Source organism: Plectropomus leopardus, chromosome 18 (genome assembly GCF_008729295.1).
Source record: "Plectropomus leopardus isolate mb chromosome 18, YSFRI_Pleo_2.0, whole genome shotgun sequence".
In the NCBI taxonomy this organism is placed as follows: domain Eukaryota; kingdom Metazoa; phylum Chordata; class Actinopteri; order Perciformes; family Serranidae; genus Plectropomus; species Plectropomus leopardus.
In genome coordinates this window covers 12649924-12674765 of record NC_056480.1, presented here as the reverse complement: position 1 = coordinate 12674765, position 24842 = coordinate 12649924, and the positions used below count along the sequence as shown (strand labels likewise).

The window sequence follows — 24842 nt, the reverse complement described above, 5'->3', positions numbered from 1 at the left end:
TGATGCTTTGTGGGGCTGTGAACAATGCTGTCAACGATGAGCTTAACCCTGACATGTGATGGACAATGGGATTAAACTTTAGCTGTCGCACTGCTACGGATTAAAACCTCATCTGCTTACAGTTGACTGAAATTTGCTGTCAAAAATATGCTTAGAAAGCTATCTGGGATTCTGACACTCTGAAAGAGATAGTTTTAAGTAACCTTATCTACATCTTCACCTTGCCATGCAGAGTGCAGAACCTCATGTGTCAGAGCTGTGTGGTGGCAGCTTAACTCATTTACGGCACATCCATGCTTTCTGACTTGAGTCAAGACTGCAGACTAGTCTACATAGGGTGTTAAAGTATTCACACCATTAAGGGTCTGTTTTCACATGGAGACATTTGACTTTAATCAGAATTGTCAGGCTGTGGACATCTCAGTTCATTTGCTGCAAAAACTGTCTAGTTCTTGATTTTCTTTTGTTGAACTAAGTGGGTGAAATGAGACTCTTTAAAAGAAAAAAAAAAACTGCGTCTGGAAACAAGACGTTGAATTTTATGAAGTTAAAATGGCATTTCATCTAAAAAATTCAGTTTGCAACTGTACAAAAATTATTGGAGGGTTCAGTTAAGGGGAAGGATTTTTTTTCTTTTTGCTAAATGGAGGGTGGTCTATTTTGCACAGCAGGGGAAGTTCTTTTATATGTATTTTTTCATCCCAGATTTAAATGTGTAATTTTAAGCCCCTCCTGTTTTTAAATGGAAGCTCAGTGAGACCTAGATCTGGTTCAGTCGAATTATTTGGTGGTGTAGTGTTATTAACCTGATTAAGTAGCTTTTGGTGAAGTGTGAGCATTTGCACTGTTCAGTAAAGGTGACATGCTATTTTCTTATGTATAAATGTGTGTGTGCATATATTAAATTAATACTATTGTATTATCAGTGAAGGGTATTACAGTTTTTCTGTTAGTCAAAGTAAAGGTCTGCCTTTTAAGTTTTGCTTATTAAAAAGTTAAAAAATAAAGTTTAGTCCCTCTCTGCAGCCCAATTATTCTTTATTGTTCCTTATGAGTGCTGCAAAAGCAGAAAAGGTTGACAACAGTAGGCTGAATAGACAGTCAAATACTTTGAAAAGACAAAGAAAATAGGACAAGCTTTAAGTCCAGATAAAGCAAAAATAAATATGTTTTCTGAGTCTGTCACACCACAGGAAATGTGTTGTTAACCTTCCGCCAAATTATATAGGCTAGAAAATAAGGTTTAAAATTGTGGAAAAAAAGCAGTATTCTCTACTGTGAAACATTAGAGTTGTGTTTGCTAAAGTCCTCCGGTCCGATATGACAGCGATGTTTGTGTTACACATCAATAAGTCAAAGCAGCCAGTGCAGCATTTATGCGTGACAGAGACGTATTTTAAGTTATTATTACCTTAAAGAAACATTGTGTGCAATAGTCCACCTTACACCTTCTCTTCCTCTCCTTTTGTCACTCTCTCTCTCCCTCAAATGTACACACACAGAAAGACAGCATAACCCTCAGTCCTTGTCTCAGTCTTCCTGACAATTTTGCTACTATAATTCAGAAAGTTGTCAGTTTATTTGACAGTTGGCAGCTAGAAAAGTTAAGGCTGTGGTAAATAAGTGTTCTAACTCCCGAATGAGCCGTGGGGAATTAATTATGCTTTGCGCTCTAGTGTATACAATGTAAGTGAGGGGTTATATTAAGGACATCTCCAGTGTGTCATTTCAGGCCAACAAAAAAACCTCAACACAAAAATAATGAAAATCAGTTTAACAATGTAACTCCACAACTCAGTACAATAGAGTTCAGAGTCACAGTGAGATATCTGGAGACCATTTTTTTGTTTTTGATGAAGAGAGTGTAATAAATACAAACTTTTTGGGCTTTTAATTGTCAGTTTATATTTTAATGCAGCTTTTTAACTAACTTTTGACTAGTCTAGGGCAAAACTAAGACTGGTTAACACTACAGAGTGATCTTTTTTGCATTCCCAGATCCCAACTTTAGTAGCTAACATTCAGTAACTATTAAAAGTTTCCCCCAGAGGTATATTCTGCTTACCTGTGACATTCAGTCCATCTGAGCGCTGACACCAGACTTGGCGAGATGAACCCCTCCATGGTCCAGTCCTCCACTTGTATTCAAAACACTGACCCTCTGCAGGAAGAGTATGATGGTCATGACTTTGTCTAAAGCTTTTATAACAAAGTAGCCACCACTGTAGATATAATACATTGACTCGTCTCGTCATTTTGAGTTGCAGCGGGACACAGCCAGACTGACCTGTACACGGCCGAGCCTCCAGCTCCTGTTCTGGACACTGCAGCAGGTTCTCTGGATCTTGGGCCACCACGGCTCGGGATCGGACCTGGACTGAGCCAAAACCTAAGTCGTCCCCACCCACGCAGCTCAGCTGGCACGGACTCCAAACAGTCCAGTCTGTGAGGTAGCACTCTCCTACAGAACACACACGAATTTCAGCAACCAAAACTCGAGATAACTGTGCCTCATTTACAGTAACACAACTCTTTTCAAGCATAAAACTGCTCCATCGACAACAGCTGACATTTACAGTACATATATAATGATATTTCCAAGCATTTCAAGAAAAAGAAGCATTTAAATACTGGCCAGCATGAACAAATAAAAGCCAATAGCTTATTAATGTCAAGTGAAAAATAACATTGAGAGGGTGTTGAATTAACTGTATTCTGATTTCATGAATCAATTCTACTTGCGTCTACCTCAAAGTTAACTCACTGTTAAGCTTATCTCAATAAAATACAACACAGCAAATGTCTACATTCGAACCTGTAAGTTAATTTTTGACAATGTCAACAGGAGTTTGACAATACAATCACTCTGCATTGCATCAGTTTTCATCAGTTTGACAAAGATAAGCATTTTCAAAGACTATTCAGCAAAGTTCATCCACTGACAAAGACATGATTGAAAACAGAAAAAATCTTGTCAGTGAAACTGAAGTTAAGACTTTTTAGGGGCGTCAGACATCTAAATTCTTTATACCACAGAACTTTTTTTATCTTACAGTAACAGCAGAGAGGGAGATGGGGGAATTACATCTTTTGAGATGCATTTTAGAGAGACTCTTGATGCATTAAAATAAAGATAAATCTATAGTTTCACTGACAGTAGCTTTACAAAAAAAAACAACAAAAGACACAAAAGAAGAGGTGACTGGAGAGAATTAGTGAATGAAGTGTTTGAAAGAGAAACTTAGAACAGCAGAGTGGTAAACCTGACATGACTCTACTGTTGTACTGACTAAATTAATGCCATGAAAATGTGCCTATTGCTGAAATTATCACGACAAAAGCTTCAGATAGAGGTAGCTCTGAGTTTGCATTAGCAATTTGCATTCGCAAATCAAAACAGCAGATCAGGAAACAGAGGGGGCTTACTAAATTATGCTTATAAACAGGGGAATTAGAAAAAAAGACCTGTTTAAAAGAAAGCTCTGATTTTCCCTGCACTGTTAGAAACATACAATTATGCCAATTTTCAGCATTTGTGGTGGAAAGCCTCCAAACGGCACTTCAGCCAATCACAGTCGAGTACTATGAATACGAGTAGACTGTTGGCAACATAATTAAAAACTGTATTTTTACCCTGAACCATGGAATATATTTTTTACGTATATATATAAATATAGTCTGTTTTAAAACACAATATATATATATATATGATATGATATGATGCGATTCGATGTGATGCGTCATTCAAATGTCAGCTTTGTTTACTGGTAGTGGAAGGTTGTGCACCAGGACAAAGCTCGATAATCAACACTTTGGTGATATTAAAACATCCCTTCTTAGATATATTCCCACTGAAACCTCGAAACATTTTTCATCATGAGCACCTGCAAAAATGACACTCTCAGCAAAGAGATGATTTTCTGTTAAATAGGTTACACTGCTCTCTTTGTTATGCCGAGGCTGATGTGAGCACATTTCAACATTCAATTAATCATGAAGCCACCCCACACTCACCCCAAAAAGTCTGCTAATGAAGGACAGAATTGCTAAATCCCATTTTTATTTCTTGTTTCTATTAAAACAGATTTCCATTGAAGTCAATGGCTTTCTTTTCATAAGTCAGAAAGGACACAAGAAGAACTGAGAGTCCTCTTTGACCTTGTGGTCTCCACCAAGCCCATTGACTTGATTAGGGGCTGATTACACCCACACACAATTAGAGCTGGAGTAGTCAGTGTAAGTACACACATACACACATGCCTGAACAAAGACTGCACACACACTGTGGCTGCTGTAACCATGGACAGCTTTCTTTTTTCAGCAACTTGGTAGCAACCGAAAGGTTTTCGTTGAGGAATAATAAGGCCCGACTGCCACAAACATCTGTCATCAGCTCTGTAAGAGCCCCTCTTCATTGTTGCCCTCCTCCCACCTGTTCACATCAGTGTTGGATTTAGGGGCACACTCTGGAGCTCTTGAAGCACTTACAATCAAACACACTCAACAGTGAATGCTTTAAGGACTTTGTTATTATTGTAAAAACCAGGACTAATTACTATTAGTGGTACTAGACATCAACACACTCAGTACTGTTGTATATGTTGTCTAATCAGTAGACAACAACAAGTGATAAGGCCTGACAGACACTGTGCAGATTAAGCCAGATTTATCCCTAAATTCCTCAAAATGTTTTAGAATTGTGCCAAATTTCTGCCAAAACAGTTGTTGTTATTTACGGTGGCACAGATTGAGAAGTGTCACAACACCTGATTAATTGCCTGAATGATTAAAGACGTGTCTCACAGACAATTGGTTGGATTTTTGGCAGGTCAATAACTCTGAAAATTGCTTTTTTTTTTAAAACTCTGTATGTGAGTGTAGAAAGTGAGTGTTTCAGTTGTGTATTTTAAAGCATTTCACTTGTATGGGGGTGTGGTTTTCAGTTAAGTGTGTGAATCAGTTTGGTTTCATATGCCTATGTGTCAGGAAAAGTACTTTTAATTTTGGAAATTCACAACAGAATATATCAAAACTTCCTGACGGGCACACTGGGGTGGTTTGCGATCATTCTGAACTGAATACATGAGATTTTGCTGGGCTTTAATTTTGAAAAGCTCTCTCTCTGTTGGAGCCTGCTTTGTCTTCTTACCGGGACAGGGTACAGTACAGGGTTCCTGCAGAATGATGTTTGTATCTCCGTCCACTGAGGGCTCCAGATCTCCGCACAGCTCATCATCCACCAGGCTGCTGTCCTGCTGACCCGAACCGTCCGACACAAAGCACGAAACATTCCTGAAGCGCAGGCCTTCTCCACACTTCGCCCCCTGACGGGACAGAAAACAAATATATGTGTGAGTCCAGCATACCTTTATATTTAGAGCACTTTTAACTCATGCAGCAAATGCTATCATGAAAAGCTAGCTAGTTGTTTACACAAAATCCAGCAGGAACTTCAAAGGATTTCAAGCCTTTTTGCTTAGCTCTTTGTAATTGATTTTTGGTCAAAAGAAAAAAACTGTAGGCTGACAATTAGCTTCTGTTCATTGTGAAAAAACAAAACAAATGAATGTGCTTTTTTCAGATGTTGGCATATTACAGATATAAGATGCTTCAGGGAAGGAAAAATGAACAATGTTTAAGGTGGGGAGGGAAAGTGGAAGAATATGAGGGAAAACAAGTACAAGAACATGGAGCAAAAAGACTGTGAAAAGAATAAAGTAAAAAAGCATTACATGGTCATGTGAATGAAATGAGACAGGAGAAAGAAAACAACAACAAGGATGGGAGATGTGGTTAAACATGTGCAGTTCTTTACTGAATTAGTTTTAAATATTAGGTTTTGATGACCTTTCCTGTGTTCATTGATCAGTGGGTACAGCTCTAAGGAAAGTAGGTCCCCTCTGCTGTGTGATTACGTTTCAGTGTACTATTTTAGTAGTTGTAGTAGTACTATTTTAAGATTTATTTACATGATATACTGCCACTTCAAGTTTCAAAATAAAAGCCCTCTATTGTTTCATGCACAGCCATGTACTGGGTTTTGACCTACTCTTGTTCAGTGTCAAACTTTTTCTTGTTTAGTCTTGAATATTTAATGCTGAAGGATAAAAATAGCAGTCCTGGTATTGTAGTAAAGCCGCTTAGACAACACTGGCTGAACTTGATGCAGTCTTCCGACAGAAGACGGATGGAGACAGACTGACCTCAGACTTGCACTCAGACCAGGCGCTGTATCTCCAGCTGTAGCAGGGCTTAACCAGACAAGGTTTCCACTGCTCCATCTGGGACGGACAGGGCCTCCCGTCACCCTGGGGAGCCTGGATCACTGTCCGCCTCCTCCACAGCTTGCCTGCAAAACAGAAGATAAAAAGAAGAAAAAAATGAATTATTTATTCATGAGGACGTTGACTGAGAGGAGGAAGACAGTCAGGGTCAGAGCAGCAGGAAGAGTGTGGATGTGTAAAGTGATTTGGAATACTATATCGTCTGTCAAGGTGACCTCTGGGCCTTTCACTGATGGAGCTACAGTTGAATCTCAAATCTAAGCTGGCATTCGAATGATGGCCAGCACTGATAGATAAAGACCACTCACTATTATAGGTTTCTGCTGTAATGGCTCCTGTTTTTGCTCTATTTTTGCTCTACATGTGGATGAATTTATTGAGTAATTGCATTTTCCAAGTAATAAAGTCTTTCATTTTCTTCTGTCTCAGTGTAATAATTTTAGCTGACTTAATCTAAGGTGCAATTTTGGGGCTTCATCATACTCCCTAAAGCCATTTTTTGAATATTCAGACTCCTTTGTTGTGTTAAAATTAAACACTGACTGTCTTAAGGTGGGGGGTGTGAGTAGGAAGGATGGTAGGAGTGTCCTCTACCAAATTCACTCTGCATTTTAACAAAGTGCCCCAGGGATGGGATGTGAGAAAACTCTCAATTAGCTGCTGTCTCAAAGGGAGTGCATATGTTTGGGTTTTTTCTGGGTTCTTTTTCCCACTGCACCACCGAAAACAAATACTACATTCAGCAATAATTCTTAAGTGATGCAAAATAGAAAAGTAGGTTTCAAAAATCAAAGACCTTTGTACATTTTAAAGTGCATTTTGTGAGGCATTTCAACATTACTACTGATACAGAAATGTGTCACTTTATAGTGCTGGTTTGAGAAGAGAGAATACTGTAAATGTAAAATTATTTGATCTACTTAAAAAGTTCCTTCCCAGAGCTCCAGGCCTTTACAGAGAGATCATTAACTCCAATTCTTCAAATACAAGTAGGATTAATTGATATTATCTCCAGTGTTGTTCTTGCCAAGTTCCGTAACACTCCACTTAATGTTGAACACTATCAGGGACAAGTCCCTCGGTGATGTTTCCCCAGCAGCAGGTCGCACCAGCTGCCAGTTCTTCTTCCAACAAACCAACCAGTGTGCATGAAGAAAGGGATTTTCCTAAATCCTCTGTGACTATGAAGCAACGAGCCTCATACAAGAACCACTCGTAAGGACAGATTCGATTTTACGAGGCACATACGAGTGATTTAACTTGAACTTGTATTTACTTTATTATGAGCACAACAGTGGTGCCAATAATGACGTTAAAACTTACCCTCAAGTGTTATGCTGTGATTTTACAACGGTTGCCAACAAAATAAAAGATAGGATGTAAATGCACTCATTTTGTGAGGCAATATGCTTTCAAAATGAAACCCTTTCTGCAAAGTTTGCGCCTTGTCACCATCTCACTGTCACAACTCATGAAATCCAAACATTTTCACTAAAAGGTAAATCCAGAGAGTTTTGTAGAGTCTAAAAATCTAATTTAAAAAAGATGTACAATTTACAAATTCTCAAAATGCTTTTATCTACATAAATATTCTGCTTCAATCCACATTTGTCAGGGGGGGATGTGCCATTCAAAAAACAAATAAATAAACGTCAAGCTAAATGCCTTTCTAACCCCTGATATAAAAATGTAAGTCTTATTTTTTCCTGCACAAATTCCAGTTAAATCTGGGCCCCAGATTTCTAATGAAAGTTCAGCATCTCCATGTCTGAGTGATGCTTTGTTCACTGGTTGCTCTGCAGAAGATGCTGGCGCCTTCTGCCCACAGAAACCAATCACCCTCCATCATGATTTCCACGCCTTAGTGGTCTCCCTGCGGGCGGCCGTGGCAGTGTTTGGGGTTGAGCGGTGGGTGGCAGCGAGGGCTGTTTGGGTAGAAGAAGGCCTGTGCCAGCTGTCACTATCAGTGTTTGGCTGGAGAACACACAGTGCCATGATTATCTATGCACACAGGTTGGACACATCCAGGGAAATAGCTGTGTTTTTACACCGCCTGATTGATAACAGCGCCGTGCTGCTTCCAGGTATGACCATTTGCTTAAAATCGCAAATCCAGCTCATTGCTATTCCTGGCTCGGGAACAAAAATGAACTCTTCCAGGAAAGTATGTCCTCGCAGCCTGCCTGGAGATGAAAAGAAACACAGGGTGGAAAGCAAGGAGGCTTCTCTACTCCTTTGGCCTACCTGCTGTTTCTCCACACGAGGAAAGAAAAAATCCTTCTCGCCTGGGGACAGATTAAGGTTACCACAGTATCTAAAGCCTGTATTGGTTTCATATCTACTATTTGCTCTTGTTGCTTCTGGCTGCTGCTCTTCTCAAGGACTTGTGGAGAGCAGAGTGCTCCCTGAGCCCCAGAGCACACACTGGTAATGGACCACCAATCAATGGCATGATCCGATGGAATTACATGCAAGGACATTATTATCCCTCACTCAGTTGGTTTAGGGCTATAACACCATTGTTTCTGACATCATCCAGCGTTTCTGGTTTCCACCATTACCGTAAGAGAGGCAGACAGCTGAGAGACAATCACTGCCAAGCCCCAGTAGTGATGGATCACCCACGGCTATAAAAGCACTATGCTAGTAAAGTTGTGTGAAGAGGCTGCTATGTTGAAATTCCATTAAAATGCAATCATATAATATCAATGACTAGCTCATTCTCATCTCTAGGTTGTCAAATACTGATGCTTTGTCATGCCCCTCTGTGTGAAATCAACGCACCCTTTCGCACAGTGATACTCAACTTACAGCCCACTGGTCACATCTGGCCCCCAAAAGGGAGCCGGGTGGCTTGACCAGCAGACTTCACCACAAGCCAACTGGCTCCTGAAACAGGTGACATGCTCTACATTCTAAAACCTTTTGCCGGCAATTTGATCATTTGAGTTGCAGATGATACCATCAGCAAGCCAAAGTCGAGCTGAGAACACACCCAGTTCACACCGCTGCTCCTTTTCTATGCAGCATTCTCAAACAGTTTCGTCTTATCACAAATCTTTGGTCTGAATTGGGTGTAACAGTGACCATTTCACAGCATCATCTATGTGTTACAATGTGTTTCAGCTCTACATCACATAGAGATGCTAAAGGTTTCCCCTTGCATCGCTGTGAGATGCTGAGGGGCATGACAAAGCATCAGTATGTGATGACATGTTAACCTGTGTTAAAATTGTCATGTATTGTTATGTATTTAGACTGTACTTGTAGGAAACTTGTTTGAGATTCCTGCCTTACTCCCATTTTAAATAACTGACTGTGGTATAAAGGATTTTTAAAAAAAAAATCATCAACGTAGTATAAAAATATGAATTGTCTAACTATCTTTTTCTTGTGAGATATGTGAGAATATTAAAAAGAGAGTAATAGCACGTCTTAGCTGCATCTTTTAAAACTAAAGCATTTCCAAAACTGTATTGGTCCCGGGGCAAACATTAGCTTTTGAAACTCAACATGGACAAGAAGTCTTTGATGTGCACAGAAAAAAATACCTACTATTCCAAGGCAACAGGGCAAACTCAGAAAGCACGGGATATGACTGAACGCTCCAGAGCAGCTACCAAATGGACTTTGTGGTGATATTGATTTTTCTACTAAAGTATTTCATTTCTGAAACCCAAATAGCAGCCAGCCACTTGATCCTTCTCCTGTAGGTTACTGCTGAAGTGTTACTGCAGTATGGGAACATGATCTGAAAAGGGGGATTCCACAAACTTTACATATAAAGATTAGTTTATTAATTGTAAGGAATATGGCTAAGCCAGTGAGCACTTTGCAATGTCCTCTGTGGCTCTGAAGGAGCTTTGTCAAGTCTGAGAAAATAATCCTTATGGCGTCGGCAGGAGTATTAGAGCTCAGTTTGGGTTTGGGGACTCCATTTTAAACAGAAAGCCAGCAATACAGACTGGATGTCTGGAGTTTGAAGACAGATATTTTTTAGCCAGGCTCTGATAAAAAAGATGCTAATGGTTGCATGATAAGAAATGTAGTGTTGATTGAGCTTGACCTTTATGAGGATATTCTAAACTATGGGAACAGATATTAGTTTTATTTAAAAAAAAACCCAACCCAAAACACAGTATAAAATCTACAATATAATATAAATATAATATGAAATATATAACACAAAATCTTTTTCTGGAGCTTTTAACTTGTCAGAGCAGATTAAGCTTCAAACTCAGATGTCATTAGATTATAATCATTGTTACATTGTTGTTATACTACTATGCTATTTTTGAGGTTCAAGGTTTATTCTTGACCTTGGAAGCACTAATCGATGACACAATCTCACCACAAGTTTTAATCAATATAGTAGCTGTTCTGGAGCCTGCAATTACATAATTTCCCTTTGCAGATTAAACTATTAAAATTCATATACTTTTGAGCACCTCTTTCCATGTTGGCGTTTTAACAGTGGCACTGCCAGGAGGAGCCTCATGTGGCCACCTCCCTGAAAAATTTCTGGGGGCGCCACTGCTTTTGAATCCAGAGTTAAAGCAAATGCAAAACATATTATTGAAGGTTAACCATCTCAGTAGAAAACATGTATTATGGTTACAATAAGGGAATGTTTGGAAGTCTACAGTTTTGTTCGTGCCTGTAGTTAGTCTAGACCAAAACATTTGTTTGCTATGTGTAAAAGTTTCCTACAAAAACAAGAGCTCAAAACATGAAATCATATAAACTGAATTACAACTCATTCATTCAATAATTCAAAGTCACCTTAACCTGATGGACTTGCCCTAGCGAGAGTGATTCTACCATGTGATCTATCAAACAGCAGGCCATGCTACTTAAAGTATTCTCAGTAAGAATGAAATCACATCAGAGCTGGACGCAGATGAAAACCTTTTCATGGAATTGGATGCAGTACTTTGTTCAGGTACACGTTCACCTCACAATGACCAACTGCTCTGTTACTTTGGCATGGGAACACTACAATGGATAGTACACACACATACCTGCCAGCCCACAGGTGTGGGTGCACTCGGACCATGGTGACCAATCAGACAGCTGGCAGTTGACGGGACATTCCACAACACAGGAAGCATTCATCTGCCACTTTCTCTCCAGCCCCAGCTACAAGAAATTATAGGGTTTTATTTATTTATTTATTTTTTTTTTTTTAAAGCAGCATTAAAAGTAATTGCTACACCACCCACCTCTTTACAGAATTTGAGGTCCACAGATTTCCCGTCGCTTCGCACGCAGTCCAGCATGCGGGTTTTGATGCCGTTTCCACACACTGCTCTGTCACTGAGCTGACAGGTACTCCAATCTGCAGAAAGACTATTCATCAGCCAATAACATTTCACAGAGTCACACAGCCTAGTGTACCACCAACATTTAAGTGTGTGGTGCAATCCAGCACAAGAGCATGACTTCATGTTGTACTTTAAATTCTGCTGATATTTGCACAAAGTTAACGCTGTATTTGAGTCTTACCGGTGATGTTGTAGGAGTAGTGGAAACAGTTGCTGTTAAGTTTGCAGGACTCTGTTTCTTTAGTCGAAGGACACTCCTTCTCCTCTCCAGGCTGGCGGAGCGGGTAAGCACTCCTCTCTCGAGTACTGTTTCCACTGCACGGCTGAGGAGCAGAAGAAAAGATTGTTACTTACTGGGGCCATACTGTTACAGCATATGCACACTGTCGTCTTGTGACACACCAGTGAGCAACCACAATGAACAAATGTTACTTTAATTAGTCTGTCCCTGCCTGCTGCAGATATGGACCGATTTAAAAAAAAACAAACACCAGGAGCAGATAAATCCTTGAGCAGATTTTGAGATTTTGCCTATTTGTGTTCAAACTGTACTCATAATTATTATAATTAGAATGAATGCGCACTTTTTAGTTGACACATCTGGTATTGACAGTTCTAAGTCTTTATCAGACAGCAAGTGTCATATCATATCAAAGACAGCAGCCTTGCAAGTGGTGCAAAAATACGGTTACTTCCAGTATTAATCTTTTCACATCTATGTGGCATCATGTTACTGACATCTTTCAACTGTCCACTTTCAACCGGAGGCAAATTTCCCAAAAAAGTACTTGAGACAGTGATAGTTTGAAAACTATGTGAACACAAAGCACTGTGTAGCGCAGTGACAGAGAACATAATATGTAGTTTTTACCAGTGGACACGGGCTCCAGGCTCCCCAGTCTGATAACACGCAGTCCTCAGGGCAGGGCAGCCGACTGTTGCGGGCCCCCAGAGGCATCTCCTCTGGATCACACAGGTAGTCCTCCACCTGCTCAGAGGGCCCGTCTATAGTGTTCAGCATACACCTGGACAAGGGGGGACAAAGGGGATAAAGGGGTTCAACTAAGGGTTAGTCCATTGCTGCAACACCCTGGTAATCTGTGACAGGCATTACAGTGATTTTATTGTTTTCAACTCTAGATCTGTAGAAATAAGAGGCATGGACTTAAGTCACATGACTTGGAGTTGAGTCAGACTCAAGTCACAAATTTGACTTTAGGCACAACTTGACAAAATCAAAAAAGACTTGTAACTCAACTTGAACTTTAACATCAATGACTCATGAATTCAGCGGACTTCAGCCTTTTGACTTAAAAATACTTGAAAGCTTCCCCCAAGCCCAAAGATTAGAAAGTGTTCTGCAAAAACATTGCTATGAATCATTTCATTTCCCTTCATTTTCTGAATCAACTGACAATAACACTTTTTATTCTTCATAAGTTGACACCTAATTCCTCATATTTACTTTGGCTGAACCAATCTGTTAGAATCCAATCAAGTTACAGACGATAACCTTGCAGAACCAGCACCAGGTGGAAAAGAAAAATATGCCAAAGATGATTTCTTTTGCATACTAGTTTGGATCATTGTTTGAGTCCTGCTTTGGCAAGTCAAGTAATTTTTTTTTTTTATAAAGCCCATTATCACAAAACACAGTTTGCTTCAGAGGGCTTTACAGCATACGACATCCCTCTGTCCTTAAAAGGTTTTTTGTGCAGTGGAAAGAAGGCTTGTTTAAACAAACAAATTTTAAGAAGTGCTAATAACTTCCAGTAATTTAATATATAGTTACTCTGGCCATCTACTGAGATGACCAGACCAGCCGGTGGCTTATGTATCTCCCATCTCTGGAAAAAAAATGGAGGGAATTTTGTACAGTACTTTGATAAATTGATGACATAAAATGCTGGTGACATAGCTACAATTGTAGGACAAAGAAATCTTGCAGGGACACAAGTACAGAAAAGCACATTGATCGCGAAAGACCTTGTCTCTGACTAAGATCATGTTGTTTGACATGGTTTCATCTTACCGGACTTTCCTGGTCTGAACACCTTCACCACAGTTGTCCTTCAGGTCAACATTGCTGACCTTCCACACACTCCAGGGCTCTGCCACCCACACGTACTGCCCACAGTCACTGAGGCATGGCACCACCTCATACACCTGACACACAAAAACAGTAGTTACCTCTCTGATTCTGCAATGGAAATGCATGGTTTAGCAACCAAAAAGTTGTATGTGTCCTTGGAGATCAACAAGGATTTAATAGCTTAAAATCCAATTTAACTTATTATTATTCATTGGATTTTTCCCATAACAATTTGATTAAACACAAGAAAATCACTGTCAAAGTTAAAGTGAATACCAAGTTCCAAAACAACTGCAGAAAAAGGTGTAATAAAACAAACAAACACACAGAAAGATAAAAAAAATGAATCAACAGCGTACTTACCTGAGCCTGTGGATGGATGCATTTCACAAAAAAAAAGAAAGAAATAAAAGAAAGTAAGTGTTTCTCATTATTGTACCGAGGAGTTAAGCAGAGGTATACATTTAGTAACAGTAACCCTCCTTTTGCAATTTTACAGACAGTTAAAAGTGAAACGTCTCCCACCTGGTTGACATGGTCTAGTTTAGGACACGGTCTTCCACCATTGTATGGCTTTTCTCTGAGCCACTTGGAGCGAACTTTGACCCCACTGCCGCAGGACTTGCTGCAACGCGACCAGTTGGACCATTCACTCAGTTTGCAGTCAGATGGACAGGGGATGATGCAAGCCTCCTCAATGTACCCTGTAACCAATCACAAAATAAAAAACAAGCTTCAGTGCAGATCCATGATTGTCTCAAGACAAGGAATCCCATACTGGTAGCTTTGGCTTGGGAGAGGGACATCTGAGCTGCCTCAGTCTGTGTGCTGCCAGCATGACTTAGACAGCAGAAAAAAATGTTTAATGAAAATTGAAAAGCTTTGGTTTTAATATATGTTTGTTTACATAAGTGAGAATGTCATCAACACTTTAGCCAAATGATGCCAGAATAAACCGCAGGGTGTGCTTCGTATTATTGTCCAATTATATTATCATGATATTTACATTGCATTAGTCTGACTAGCACTGGACTTTTGAAATGCATGCAAACATGTTAATCCAACTGAAATCGAATTTCTGGAAGTTGGACTAACACACTTAGATAATGCCGTTTGGGGTCGATTTACTCCTTCATATATATATGTATACGTCTAAACCGGACCTGAACTGGCCTAGGCGTTTTGGGCATGCTCCATATACAACACCAAAAGTTATCTGTGTTTTCACTGCTCGACATGCAACCTGTTTGCCACTTGCCAACTTGTTTGGTATGTGAGGTACTAGGTCAACCAAAAGAAGATTCAGTAGCAACTAGTTGAAAGGGGGCATATCGCCACTTACGATAGTTAAGTCAGACATACTTCCATCAATAACTTGATTCTGCCCTGGTGCTTGTATTCTAGCACAAGGACAGTTGTCCAGTTAAATGGCCAAATTAAGCTATAACTGTGCATGTAAACGTACTGAGGGGCATAAAATGATCTTAATATGACAGTTATATTGTTTATTGCAATTATTTGTGGGACAATATATCACCTGTCAAAAGTAGTTATCGTGCTTTGGCTCTGACACCAATGCAACCAATGGTAGTTCCCACCATGAAAAGATTAATCACAAAACATGTTACATTTTCAGAGTGAGGAAGCATCAGTGAATATCAAAATGTACCTACAAGTTAGCTTTGTTAAAGTATCCATGAACCCAGCTCTGAGTGAAAGCCAAAATGTACAGCTGTTCTGGAGAGGTTGTCAAAAGAAAATCAGGAATAGGACCAGGAAAGAAATCACTCACTGTGATGAAAACACCAAAAAAGTCCAGAAAAAAGAATTAAATGTAACTGGTGAAAAATGACGGTGTAAGAGGTAGGAGGTAAGATTTTTAGCAATCTCTCGACTGCACTACGTGATCCAACCTGTTGCAAGGAGATGTAAGAGAGATTCTCAATTTGATAGTCTGACTTTCTCATCAGATAACCACCAAAAAAAGGAGCAGGCAATTATTATGTTACTACCACAATACTCTCTAGCATAAGAGAACCAATCAAAGACTCCTAAATCAGAGAGGAAGCAAGCAGCCATACCGTCTCTGAGCCCATGGTCTTCTTACAGTTACAGCCAGTTACCATCAAGCAGCTCCGTACTGGGAGAAAGCTTCGACTCACAAGATGGTGTTCTCAATGAGCAAACACAGCCACGCTCAATCCCCCGAGTGCTTTGATGTGCTCTCGATTTCCCAGAGCTAAGATGCAGAATATGACGGCACAGTGATTCTTAATTCCCTTTTCTCCCTTTGTTGGAATACACTGTGGAATGATAATACAGCTCACAGCATAGCGGCCTGACAGATTTGGGCTGCTTGCAGCAAATACATCCTCCAGTTCTCCTGATTGATTGTTGAATTTACATTGAGTTTTGATAAAAGGACACACCGATAAGTGACCCTGAGCTGGATCACAAGAGATCAGTTTGATAGGTCGACTGATCCAAAATTCATGGGCAGGATTAAATTGAAAAACAACTGTAGTCTACTTTATTAATATCAGCGAGTTGATATATTTTAAGTAATCCCCTCCTGCATGCTGCAAATAATTGTATATTGTATTTTTACAGAAAGTTACTGGCAGTTGCATTGCCAGCAGGTATTTTGATTAACAATAAACCAATGTAACTGAACTGTAATGCAATCTACTGTATGTAGAATTATACTGTATTGCTACAAAATACAGTAAAATACTTTATAATTTTCTATTTTTTTTCTGTACGTTGTAATTTGGACTTTTCATTTCTGTATTTTATTCCATGATATTGTCCAACAATATCCAAAATTATATTAATATTGCTATATTACAGTTATGAAAATTACTGACAACAATTACTCCAAAAAATAATATGAAATAGTTCATACATTCAATATAGGTATATATTATAATATTTAGATAGCTGTAACAGACTATCACAGTGCATAATGCAGTTAACAAAATCAGAACCTTCAAGCAACATTAGAATGGGATCTCTAACCATTATTTCACCATTGTCTCTCTGAGTATGTTTTGATCCAATACCTTAGTTAAAACCACATATTAATTTATCTACTAATTTACTTGTTCGTTTTTTTTCTATTAATGTGGTTGTGTATTTTGTTTATGCAAGTTCATTTTGTATTTGTAAACCAATAAAACAAGAATAACAAAAATGATGAAGATGAATGATGAGGAAAGTAGGCTGACTAAAAGATCGTAATTCAGTGTGTTCTAATCATCTACACTACTATAAGTTAGAAAAGCTATAATGGGACCATCATAACCAGTGTCTTTAGATAAGCTATGATGGCCCCATGAAAATAGTTGTTCTCTATGTCAAGTGCCTCTCTTTGACTGAGTCAGTGACCAAACAAAACAGTGACTCAAAGGTCACTAAGAGCAAAAATATCAGCTATTCCATTCCCACCTCTTAAGTTTTAAAATCAACTTGACAAAGATTGCATTTGTGCACACCGTGCAGAAATATTCCCTTCGGAGGAAGCTATCCTGTGTGCAGATACTGGTCTAAACTTGTTTACCACTGGGAGTTAATGATTAGTCAGCAATTTTCTTTTTTTCCTTTTTAAATTTTGAATCAATATCTTGTAATATAGTTGTGATTAGTGATGGGGGTCCTAAAAATTAAGAAGGGTTATTTTCAGGATTGTGGGTTATTAGCATGAAAAACTCACCATGGCTGTTGCAGCGAGAGGTCTCCACTATGCGGTTGTCCTGGTCATAGCACACCATGGCCTGGTAACGATATCCTTGGCCACACTCCTTGATGTCACCCTGGACCTTCATGCCCAGTTGGCCCTCCATGCGGCCGCCCTCAGGTAGGACGCAGTCCGACCAGTTGCCCACAGGCTGAGCATTGTATTTGTTGCATGGGCAGTACTGGGTCTCGCTCAGGGGATACACCTGGTGGTTTTTACACTGGTCACGCTTTTTGCTCTTCCCTGCAAAAACAAAGAGCCCTCTCAGTCAACTTTATACTTATAAAAAGTTCAAACTCAAAATCAGTTTTTCCACTTCCACAGATTTTACTTAAAGGGTTGATGTAATCTGGAAGTCGGCTCAAAATGGAAGTCTTTCACTCACCGACTAGCGTCCTCTTGCGCGTCCTGACGCCTACGCAATCGGCTGTGCAGGAGGAGAACTTGGACCAGCTGCTGAGTTGACAGTCTTCCTGGCAGGGCAGCTGGCAGGGTTGTGTGAGAGGCGGCATGGAGCTGGCAAACTTAAGACAGGCTTCAATGTCTGTCTGTCCACCATCCTGCTTCCGGCATGAGACAGCTACAGGGTGAAAGGAACAAATAGCGTTTTATGAGGATTGACACTTCTCATGTTGTGGACTGTGGTCAACTTTTCTTTACGTGTTGAAAACATGAGTCATCCATGTGTCCAGGGTAGATTATTGGTTCTTATTTTCCATACTAACACACCGACATACACTATACCTTCAGACAGTAAGCCCCTAGTAGAGGGATACACAACTCACCGTGCCCCCAGGGTCACTTTTGCAAAATGACAGTACCCAGAGGCCAGTTAATAAACAAACCAGAATAATGGGCTTGCAATGCATGCCTCGGCAACCACTTAAGTTGCACTTACAGTTTAAATCCATGTCTGTGAAAACATGGAAACTTCATACACACCCTCTCCCCAATAGCACATATGATCTATACAATGAGCATTGTTTAAAGGTGGTCACCCAAGATTAGTGTCACCAATTTGGTATCTTACCAAATGTCTTCCATTCTGTCCGAGTTATGACGCTGAATAATGGCCAGAACAAACAAGTTTGTTTTGAGAGGTCACAGTACCTTTGACCTTTGACCACCAAATTCCAATCAGAAAATTGTTGAGTCTAAGTGGATGTTTGTGCCAAATTTAAACAAATCTGCTTAAGGTGTTCTTGCGGTATTATGTTCATAAGAATGAAAAGTGAAAACGTTGCAATAGCCTGACCTTTGACTCCCAAAATCTAATCAGTACAGTTCTGAGTCAAGTAAATTTTTGTGCGAAACTTGAAAAAAAAAAAAAAAAATCTCTCATGATACTGAGTTCATGAGAATGGGATATGAGAACCGACAACCCGAAAACATAAAAATGATATCTATCAGTATTCATAATAAGTCAATTACCTGTTTTCAACCTTTTAATGTTTACTGTCCTCATTCATCTTTGTCAAGAGGCAAATTCTCTTTTGGCACATATTTGGTTCAACATTCTCTATTTCGCCTGCAGGCCGTATGTTGAGTATCACTGCTCTAGCACTATCCAAGCATTACTCTAAAAGTAAAACATTGTATGTGGTAAATGTGGCATGCAGACTCGCCATTTTCCTAAATAAAACATGATTTTGGATACACTAAGCATACTTACATTCAGTATGTAGAACGCAGTATGGCATGCATATCATGCATGACTGGACAGAAATGACCATATGGACCATTTTTCATATTTTGTTTTTCTTTTGTGTAAAACATATATCACCTGTCAAGTATTTCAAAAATAAAAGAGCAGATCTGTGATGAAGTCATAATTTTAGAAAAGGTATTCTATTGACATTGTTGCTAACGAAATTCACAATTGCATAGAGCTATATACCTATGCAACCTTTGACCATTTAGACAGAAGCTGCACATTTAAAATATCCGTACATCTTGTTGCAAACCCTTTTGTGCCTGAAAAATAGCAAGATTTTTCCATGATTTCTTTACAGACACTGATGAAGTGCCTGGTAGCTACATACAGTGCAATACATTATTCATACTGTGTGGATTTGACAAGTACTGAAAAAAAGGGCTGCTGACTCCCTTTTAGAATGATGTTGGTTGTCTACTATCACTCAACAAAGTGTGTAAGGTAGAGTGTTAGCATGGAGTGACGGAGCTACTCACCTCCTGGAGACAGAGAGATGATTTTACTGTATTTATTATCAGTGAAGGAGAAAATGCTAACTTGGGGTCTACAAACCAGTTAGTGACATCAAAGTGCCTATGTCTATTATTTTTATACAGTCCATGCTGTCCTTTAGTCTTTCTCTCTTTACACCCATGCACACATTCATTGGAAAGAAGTCAGGGCTGTAAAACGGCTTTGGCCTTGCATTGAGTGAGCGGGTGAATTGTAAGAGGCTTGTATCGAATTGTGTCTCTGCTACTCAGAGTATACCATTACAGGTAATGGTGCATAATGACAAGAGCCTCCCAAGATGGAGGAGCAGGATGCTCATCATTGGAATCAGATAATGGTCTCTGTCTCTGACTTTAAAAGGAGTCTGAGTGTGAGCACTGATAACAAGTCAACTCTCACTGAGATCTCACTCAGGCCACAGGTATTAATGCTCCACTCAGCAAGCCAACTTAAAGAAATAGTACTTGTTTTGCTTTGAGATTGTAGATTGTATCTACCCAACAAATAACTGATTACTCAGTTAAGACGTATTGTGGAGTTGAGAAGGTGAGATCTGACTCTCTGTTACACTTAAACTGCAGCATTCACATCCCTCTTCCCAATCCCTTAACAATTACAGCTAGATTAAAGTTGAACTGAGCCCCCGGGTACTGCTTTTATACTAACTCCCTAATTCCAGGCTCCTGCAAAGACAGTGCGTAGATAGATGGAAGGATCTGATCAGTGGTCCCAGATGCCTACTAATGTAAGTGCAGGAATCATGGGTGTAATTACACTGACTTGGGATGCATATAGAGTGTGTGTCTGTGTGGTTGTCCTTACCCCGAACTTGCAGGCCTGGCCCACAGGTCTCCTGAGCTCCAGGACTATCCTGACGAACAGACCAAGGAACCAGCTGGCATCGCCGCCACTTGTGGGTTTTCCATCTAAAAAACCAGAAGTATAACAATCAGATGTGCCTTAAACTCGTGTGCCGTGTGTGGGTGCGTGTTGGAGAAGGGGTTGCTGGTTTAAATCCTTAAACCAGATATAATACAAGAATAAAAGTTAAATACTTTGTCAGCGAACCCTTCAAAATGCAAACTCCATCAGGAAAGGATTATTATGTGAATGTATTGTATGTATGTAGTGTGTGATCAATATTTGGTGTCTGTAAGCTCTGATGTCCTTACTAGCCAAAAGGAAACACTGCAGGCAAGCCTAGGTGTCATTAATAAATCCCATCGTACAAGAACATAGACTTAAGCCTGTCATAATAATCTTCAGTCTTTTTCATAATCCAGGCCATTATCAAATAGTTTCAAGAGTACACTATATCTGCAAATATAGTAACAGACTCAACTGAATACCCGAACAATAACTCCCAAGGTTTCATTTTATTTAAACTTCAGGATGGCAATACAAAAAAGGATCAACAGTATTCTTTCTGAAGGAACCATGGTTCACTTAAAAAAAAGACAATTCATCAAATGCTCAAGGTGAAAAGCCAGTCAATGACCATCAAGGGTCCATGTTCTGGAGAGCCTGATAGCTGTGGAAGGAATGGGAAAAAGCCCCTTTGTTACAGCTTGGGAGCCTTTGCATATTAATACAAGATAGCTACCCACACTCAAGAATCCAACAACGCAACCTGAAACCATTGGTTTCCCCAAAAAATTTTTTGAAGGTCATTCATGAATTTCTTTTCCTCCTTACTGTGGCAGAGCCCATGGGAAGAGGTAAAGGTAGAGAGAAAAGATTGTAGGCAACTGGTTGCATTAGCCAACAATCAGTAATAATAAAGACGATGTCACACAAAAGACTACAAGACTGCAAATGAAGATAAACTGTGGAGTTCAAAAAGTGAGCTTATTCGACCTCTGTAGCCTGCTCCTTATATCTGCTTGAGGCTAGAGGCTCCAGGCTAAATTAGTCACCAGTTACATAACACAGACCTAAAGATCTGCAGATGATGGTGATTTGCAGTCATTTGGCACCAATTTGTGTACACTTTTGTAACTATTTTGACTTATTGAAGGATATCAAAGCCATCATGAATACCCCATAATTGATACTTGGGTTTTGTCAATGCAAAATGTGTGCAGGAGTCTAAGTTGAATAGGAACAGTTACCTGTATCCTGGACAGACAGATGGAGCCTCACACTCTCTCTCCTGGGTCAGCACTTCAGGACAGTCCTGTCCCCCATTGGCTGGTAGCTGGATGGTAATACGCTTCCTGTACTGCTTCTTCTTGGTGCTCCCACCTGAGAAGGAACACAAGAAAAAAACATATGGTACCTCTGAAGCTGTACCTCTTTTTTGACTGGATTTGGCAAAAGCTTGATTTACTAACTGGCTCTGTTGGTGATGAAAAAGATGTTCCCTGATACAAATCCAACGTTTATTGTTGATTTGCTACTGATTGCTCCGATGGAGGATCAGATATGAGAGGCAGATCGGTGTTCACAATACTTCGGACAGACAACAATGACACTGCCAGCTGGTATTCAGCTGTCCAGAGGCATCTGGCTGCTGAATGAGAAACATTGCCAGTGTATTGCAAAAACCTCAATGGGGTTTTTGCCAATGATATACACATTACATACAAATGGAAAATATAAATACATTTTTTAGACCGTTACTGTCTAGCTAACAACATATTTGTGTAGTAGAGAAGCAGACACTAATGCTAATGCAAGGACTAGCTGTTTGTCTGTCAAGTTGAGTACTCCCCCCCCACTGAAGGTTTTTGGGACGGCAGCGTGTCGAGAGTGAGGGAGAGAAAGAGAATGTTGAGCTTATGTCTTTAGGATGGTTTTGCCTGGCTAGTATTTTATTAGATGAGTCAGTGTAGATTAAAATGTAATGAAACCCAGGAGGTTTTCATATTTCTGTAATTTGTCTATTTGCTGGCCCTCTGCTGAAAGGAACCACTTCAAAGGGAGGCTAATGCAATCAAGGGGAAAATTGAATACCATAAACCATCATCTTCATGTCCGCATCTACATCAAGATTAGAAGTACATTTTATATGAAACTGTTTTGTTATAATGTTACCTTGATATCGTCTTGGTGTATTCTGAATTAAGTGTCTGTCTTTCTAGTGATAGGGGACTTTCGGAAGAAGCAGGGAAGGAACTATGCCCCACTTAATTTCAACTGGTCCACGGAGGAGGTCAACAGCTTCAAGCACCTTGGTGTCCACATCACAAAGGGTCTGACCACTGACTCAGTAGTGAGAAGATCAAGGCAGAGACTGTTTCACCTCCGACGCTTGGGGAAATTCAGGGTATCATTTATGTATCAAACACAGTCAAACAAGCTTTAATGAATTCCCTCTCTGGTACATTTGTGCTGTATGACAGCCTGCAAGGCCTCACTGTGAAGCTAAACAAAGAGCCGTAGCTACCTGCTTGGCATGTTGAAGGGCAGGGGCTCCAGTCGCTGTAGGGGGTGACGATACAGTCTCTCTTGCATGGCAGTAAGCAGGGCCTGACTGTGTCTGGACGCAGACTCTCTGGACACCTGAAAGTACATCACTGACATGCTCAGACAAACACACAGAGTACCCTTGAAAAAGTGATGGAGATGAACTGGATCAGAGCCAAAAAAACTATGCTTGGAGTTCACTTGGAGAGTCCCAATGTGCATGACTTCAGCCTTGGATGTTTCTGTGAATCTGTTGATGGGTGGGAGGGTGGATGGGCAATTTACCAAGTCACAGGGTCTAGATTTCTCCTAAGTCATTAAAATTAAGGTCCAAACATTACATAAATAACACATATTTAGTCTTATGTCACAAAATGTTAAAAATATATCACTGTACTTCAAAATAAGGCCTGTTTTTTGTTGTTTTTTTCACAAACTTGACACGCACATGAGTCTCTTGCAGTCCTCTCAGGTTTAACCTGCGACCCATTTCTGGACCAAAACACAAGTTGAGAACCACTGATATAGAGTGATGCCAGAAAGGTTAAATTTCCCCTGTCCTCATGAATTTGGATGTGTACAACTTTAGAGACACTATATGTAGAAGATGCTGATGTCAATGTAAACCCATCAAAGTAAGTAAGTCCCTTATGGACACTTCATACATATCTGCAATGCACTTGTCTAATGCTTTTCTAATGCAGCCATACACCCAAACTGTCATTTTGTCATGTTTTGGACTGATTGCATCCCAAATTATCCCTCTCTGAAACTTATTACATTCTGTAGATCATTACCTTAATAGGTAATAGTCTGCATTTCCTTTCAACAAAAGTGATTTGCCTGGGCACGCTGAAACTTAACCCTTTCTCAAATCCTGAATCCCTTCTCCATAGAGTAGGAATGCCATCTATTTGTGGAGCCGACAGGGAAATTAGCTCGGCTCAGCTCTGCTCAATTAGCTCTGCTGTGCCCATTGCAGATCAACAGTAAACATTCTCCAAAAGCAGAAGAAGCTATAGCAAATTCTCATGCAAAACATAAATGTATTTTTTTTAAACTCATCACAGCTTTTACCACATTAAAACTGTACACCCAATTGATATCCTAATGCATATTTCATTTTTGTTATCATGCTAATGAATTAGAGTGATCTAATGCCAATTTATGTTTACTGGTGGCAGTCCTCACATCTTGGCCACAGCTGGTGCTGCTGGTGAAAGCTGGTACCCCTCTCTCCATTGATGTGAAAGTGTGTCCCAAGGCTGCAGGCTCACAGCTCAGCATGTAACAGTAGGTTTAGGAGTAAGCGTAGGAATAAAGAGCGAGATTAATTTCCATACACAGCATGGAGGCTGGGGGGGGGGTTGCCTGCGTAGTGCTGTTGTGCTGCCAGAATAATGCACGCGTTCTGTTGAATAAATAAATAGATAATTCATGTTCCCAGCAGATGCCTTCAGGGGGGAAACAGACCCAGATGCTTAAAACAGCTCATCAGCTAACACCTCTGCCAGACACCAGCAACAACAGACTAACCAGGAGACTAAATGGCACAACGTGCCATGTGCAAACAAAGTCTGCAACCAAAAACAAAGGCTGTCTTTGACTTATACAACTGAAAGCATTAGCACTGAAACACTAGTAATTATATCACCACCTGAGGAGTCATCGGTAAGAGTGCACAAAATGGAATACCATTCTTACAGTGGTGTATGGGTTGAGCTTTCAACATTATCGCGTCTCAGTACCAAAAGTGGTATTTCTGACAGAAATTGTTTGAGTGACATACATG

General features: G+C 39.9%; 1 protein-coding gene across 1 annotated transcript in view; it reads right to left on the bottom strand.

Moving 5' to 3' along the window:
• Window positions 1–24842, bottom strand: part of thsd7aa (thrombospondin, type I, domain containing 7Aa) — a 136435-nt gene that overhangs the window by 14514 nt on the left and 97079 nt on the right. The window contains exons 9-24 of the mRNA XM_042506803.1: window positions 23031–23146; window positions 21754–21886; window positions 20465–20568; window positions 17822–18016; window positions 17413–17679; window positions 14226–14404; window positions 14064–14069; window positions 13641–13774; window positions 12480–12633; window positions 11790–11931; window positions 11507–11622; window positions 11306–11423; window positions 6204–6349; window positions 5150–5324; window positions 2288–2461; window positions 2066–2161 (exon numbers count right to left, since the gene is read on the bottom strand). Of these exons, the coding sequence (XP_042362737.1) occupies window positions 2066–2161; window positions 2288–2461; window positions 5150–5324; window positions 6204–6349; window positions 11306–11423; window positions 11507–11622; window positions 11790–11931; window positions 12480–12633; window positions 13641–13774; window positions 14064–14069; window positions 14226–14404; window positions 17413–17679; window positions 17822–18016; window positions 20465–20568; window positions 21754–21886; window positions 23031–23146 (2255 nt within the window). The remainder of the gene's footprint in view (window positions 1–2065; window positions 2162–2287; window positions 2462–5149; window positions 5325–6203; window positions 6350–11305; window positions 11424–11506; window positions 11623–11789; window positions 11932–12479; window positions 12634–13640; window positions 13775–14063; window positions 14070–14225; window positions 14405–17412; window positions 17680–17821; window positions 18017–20464; window positions 20569–21753; window positions 21887–23030; window positions 23147–24842) is intronic.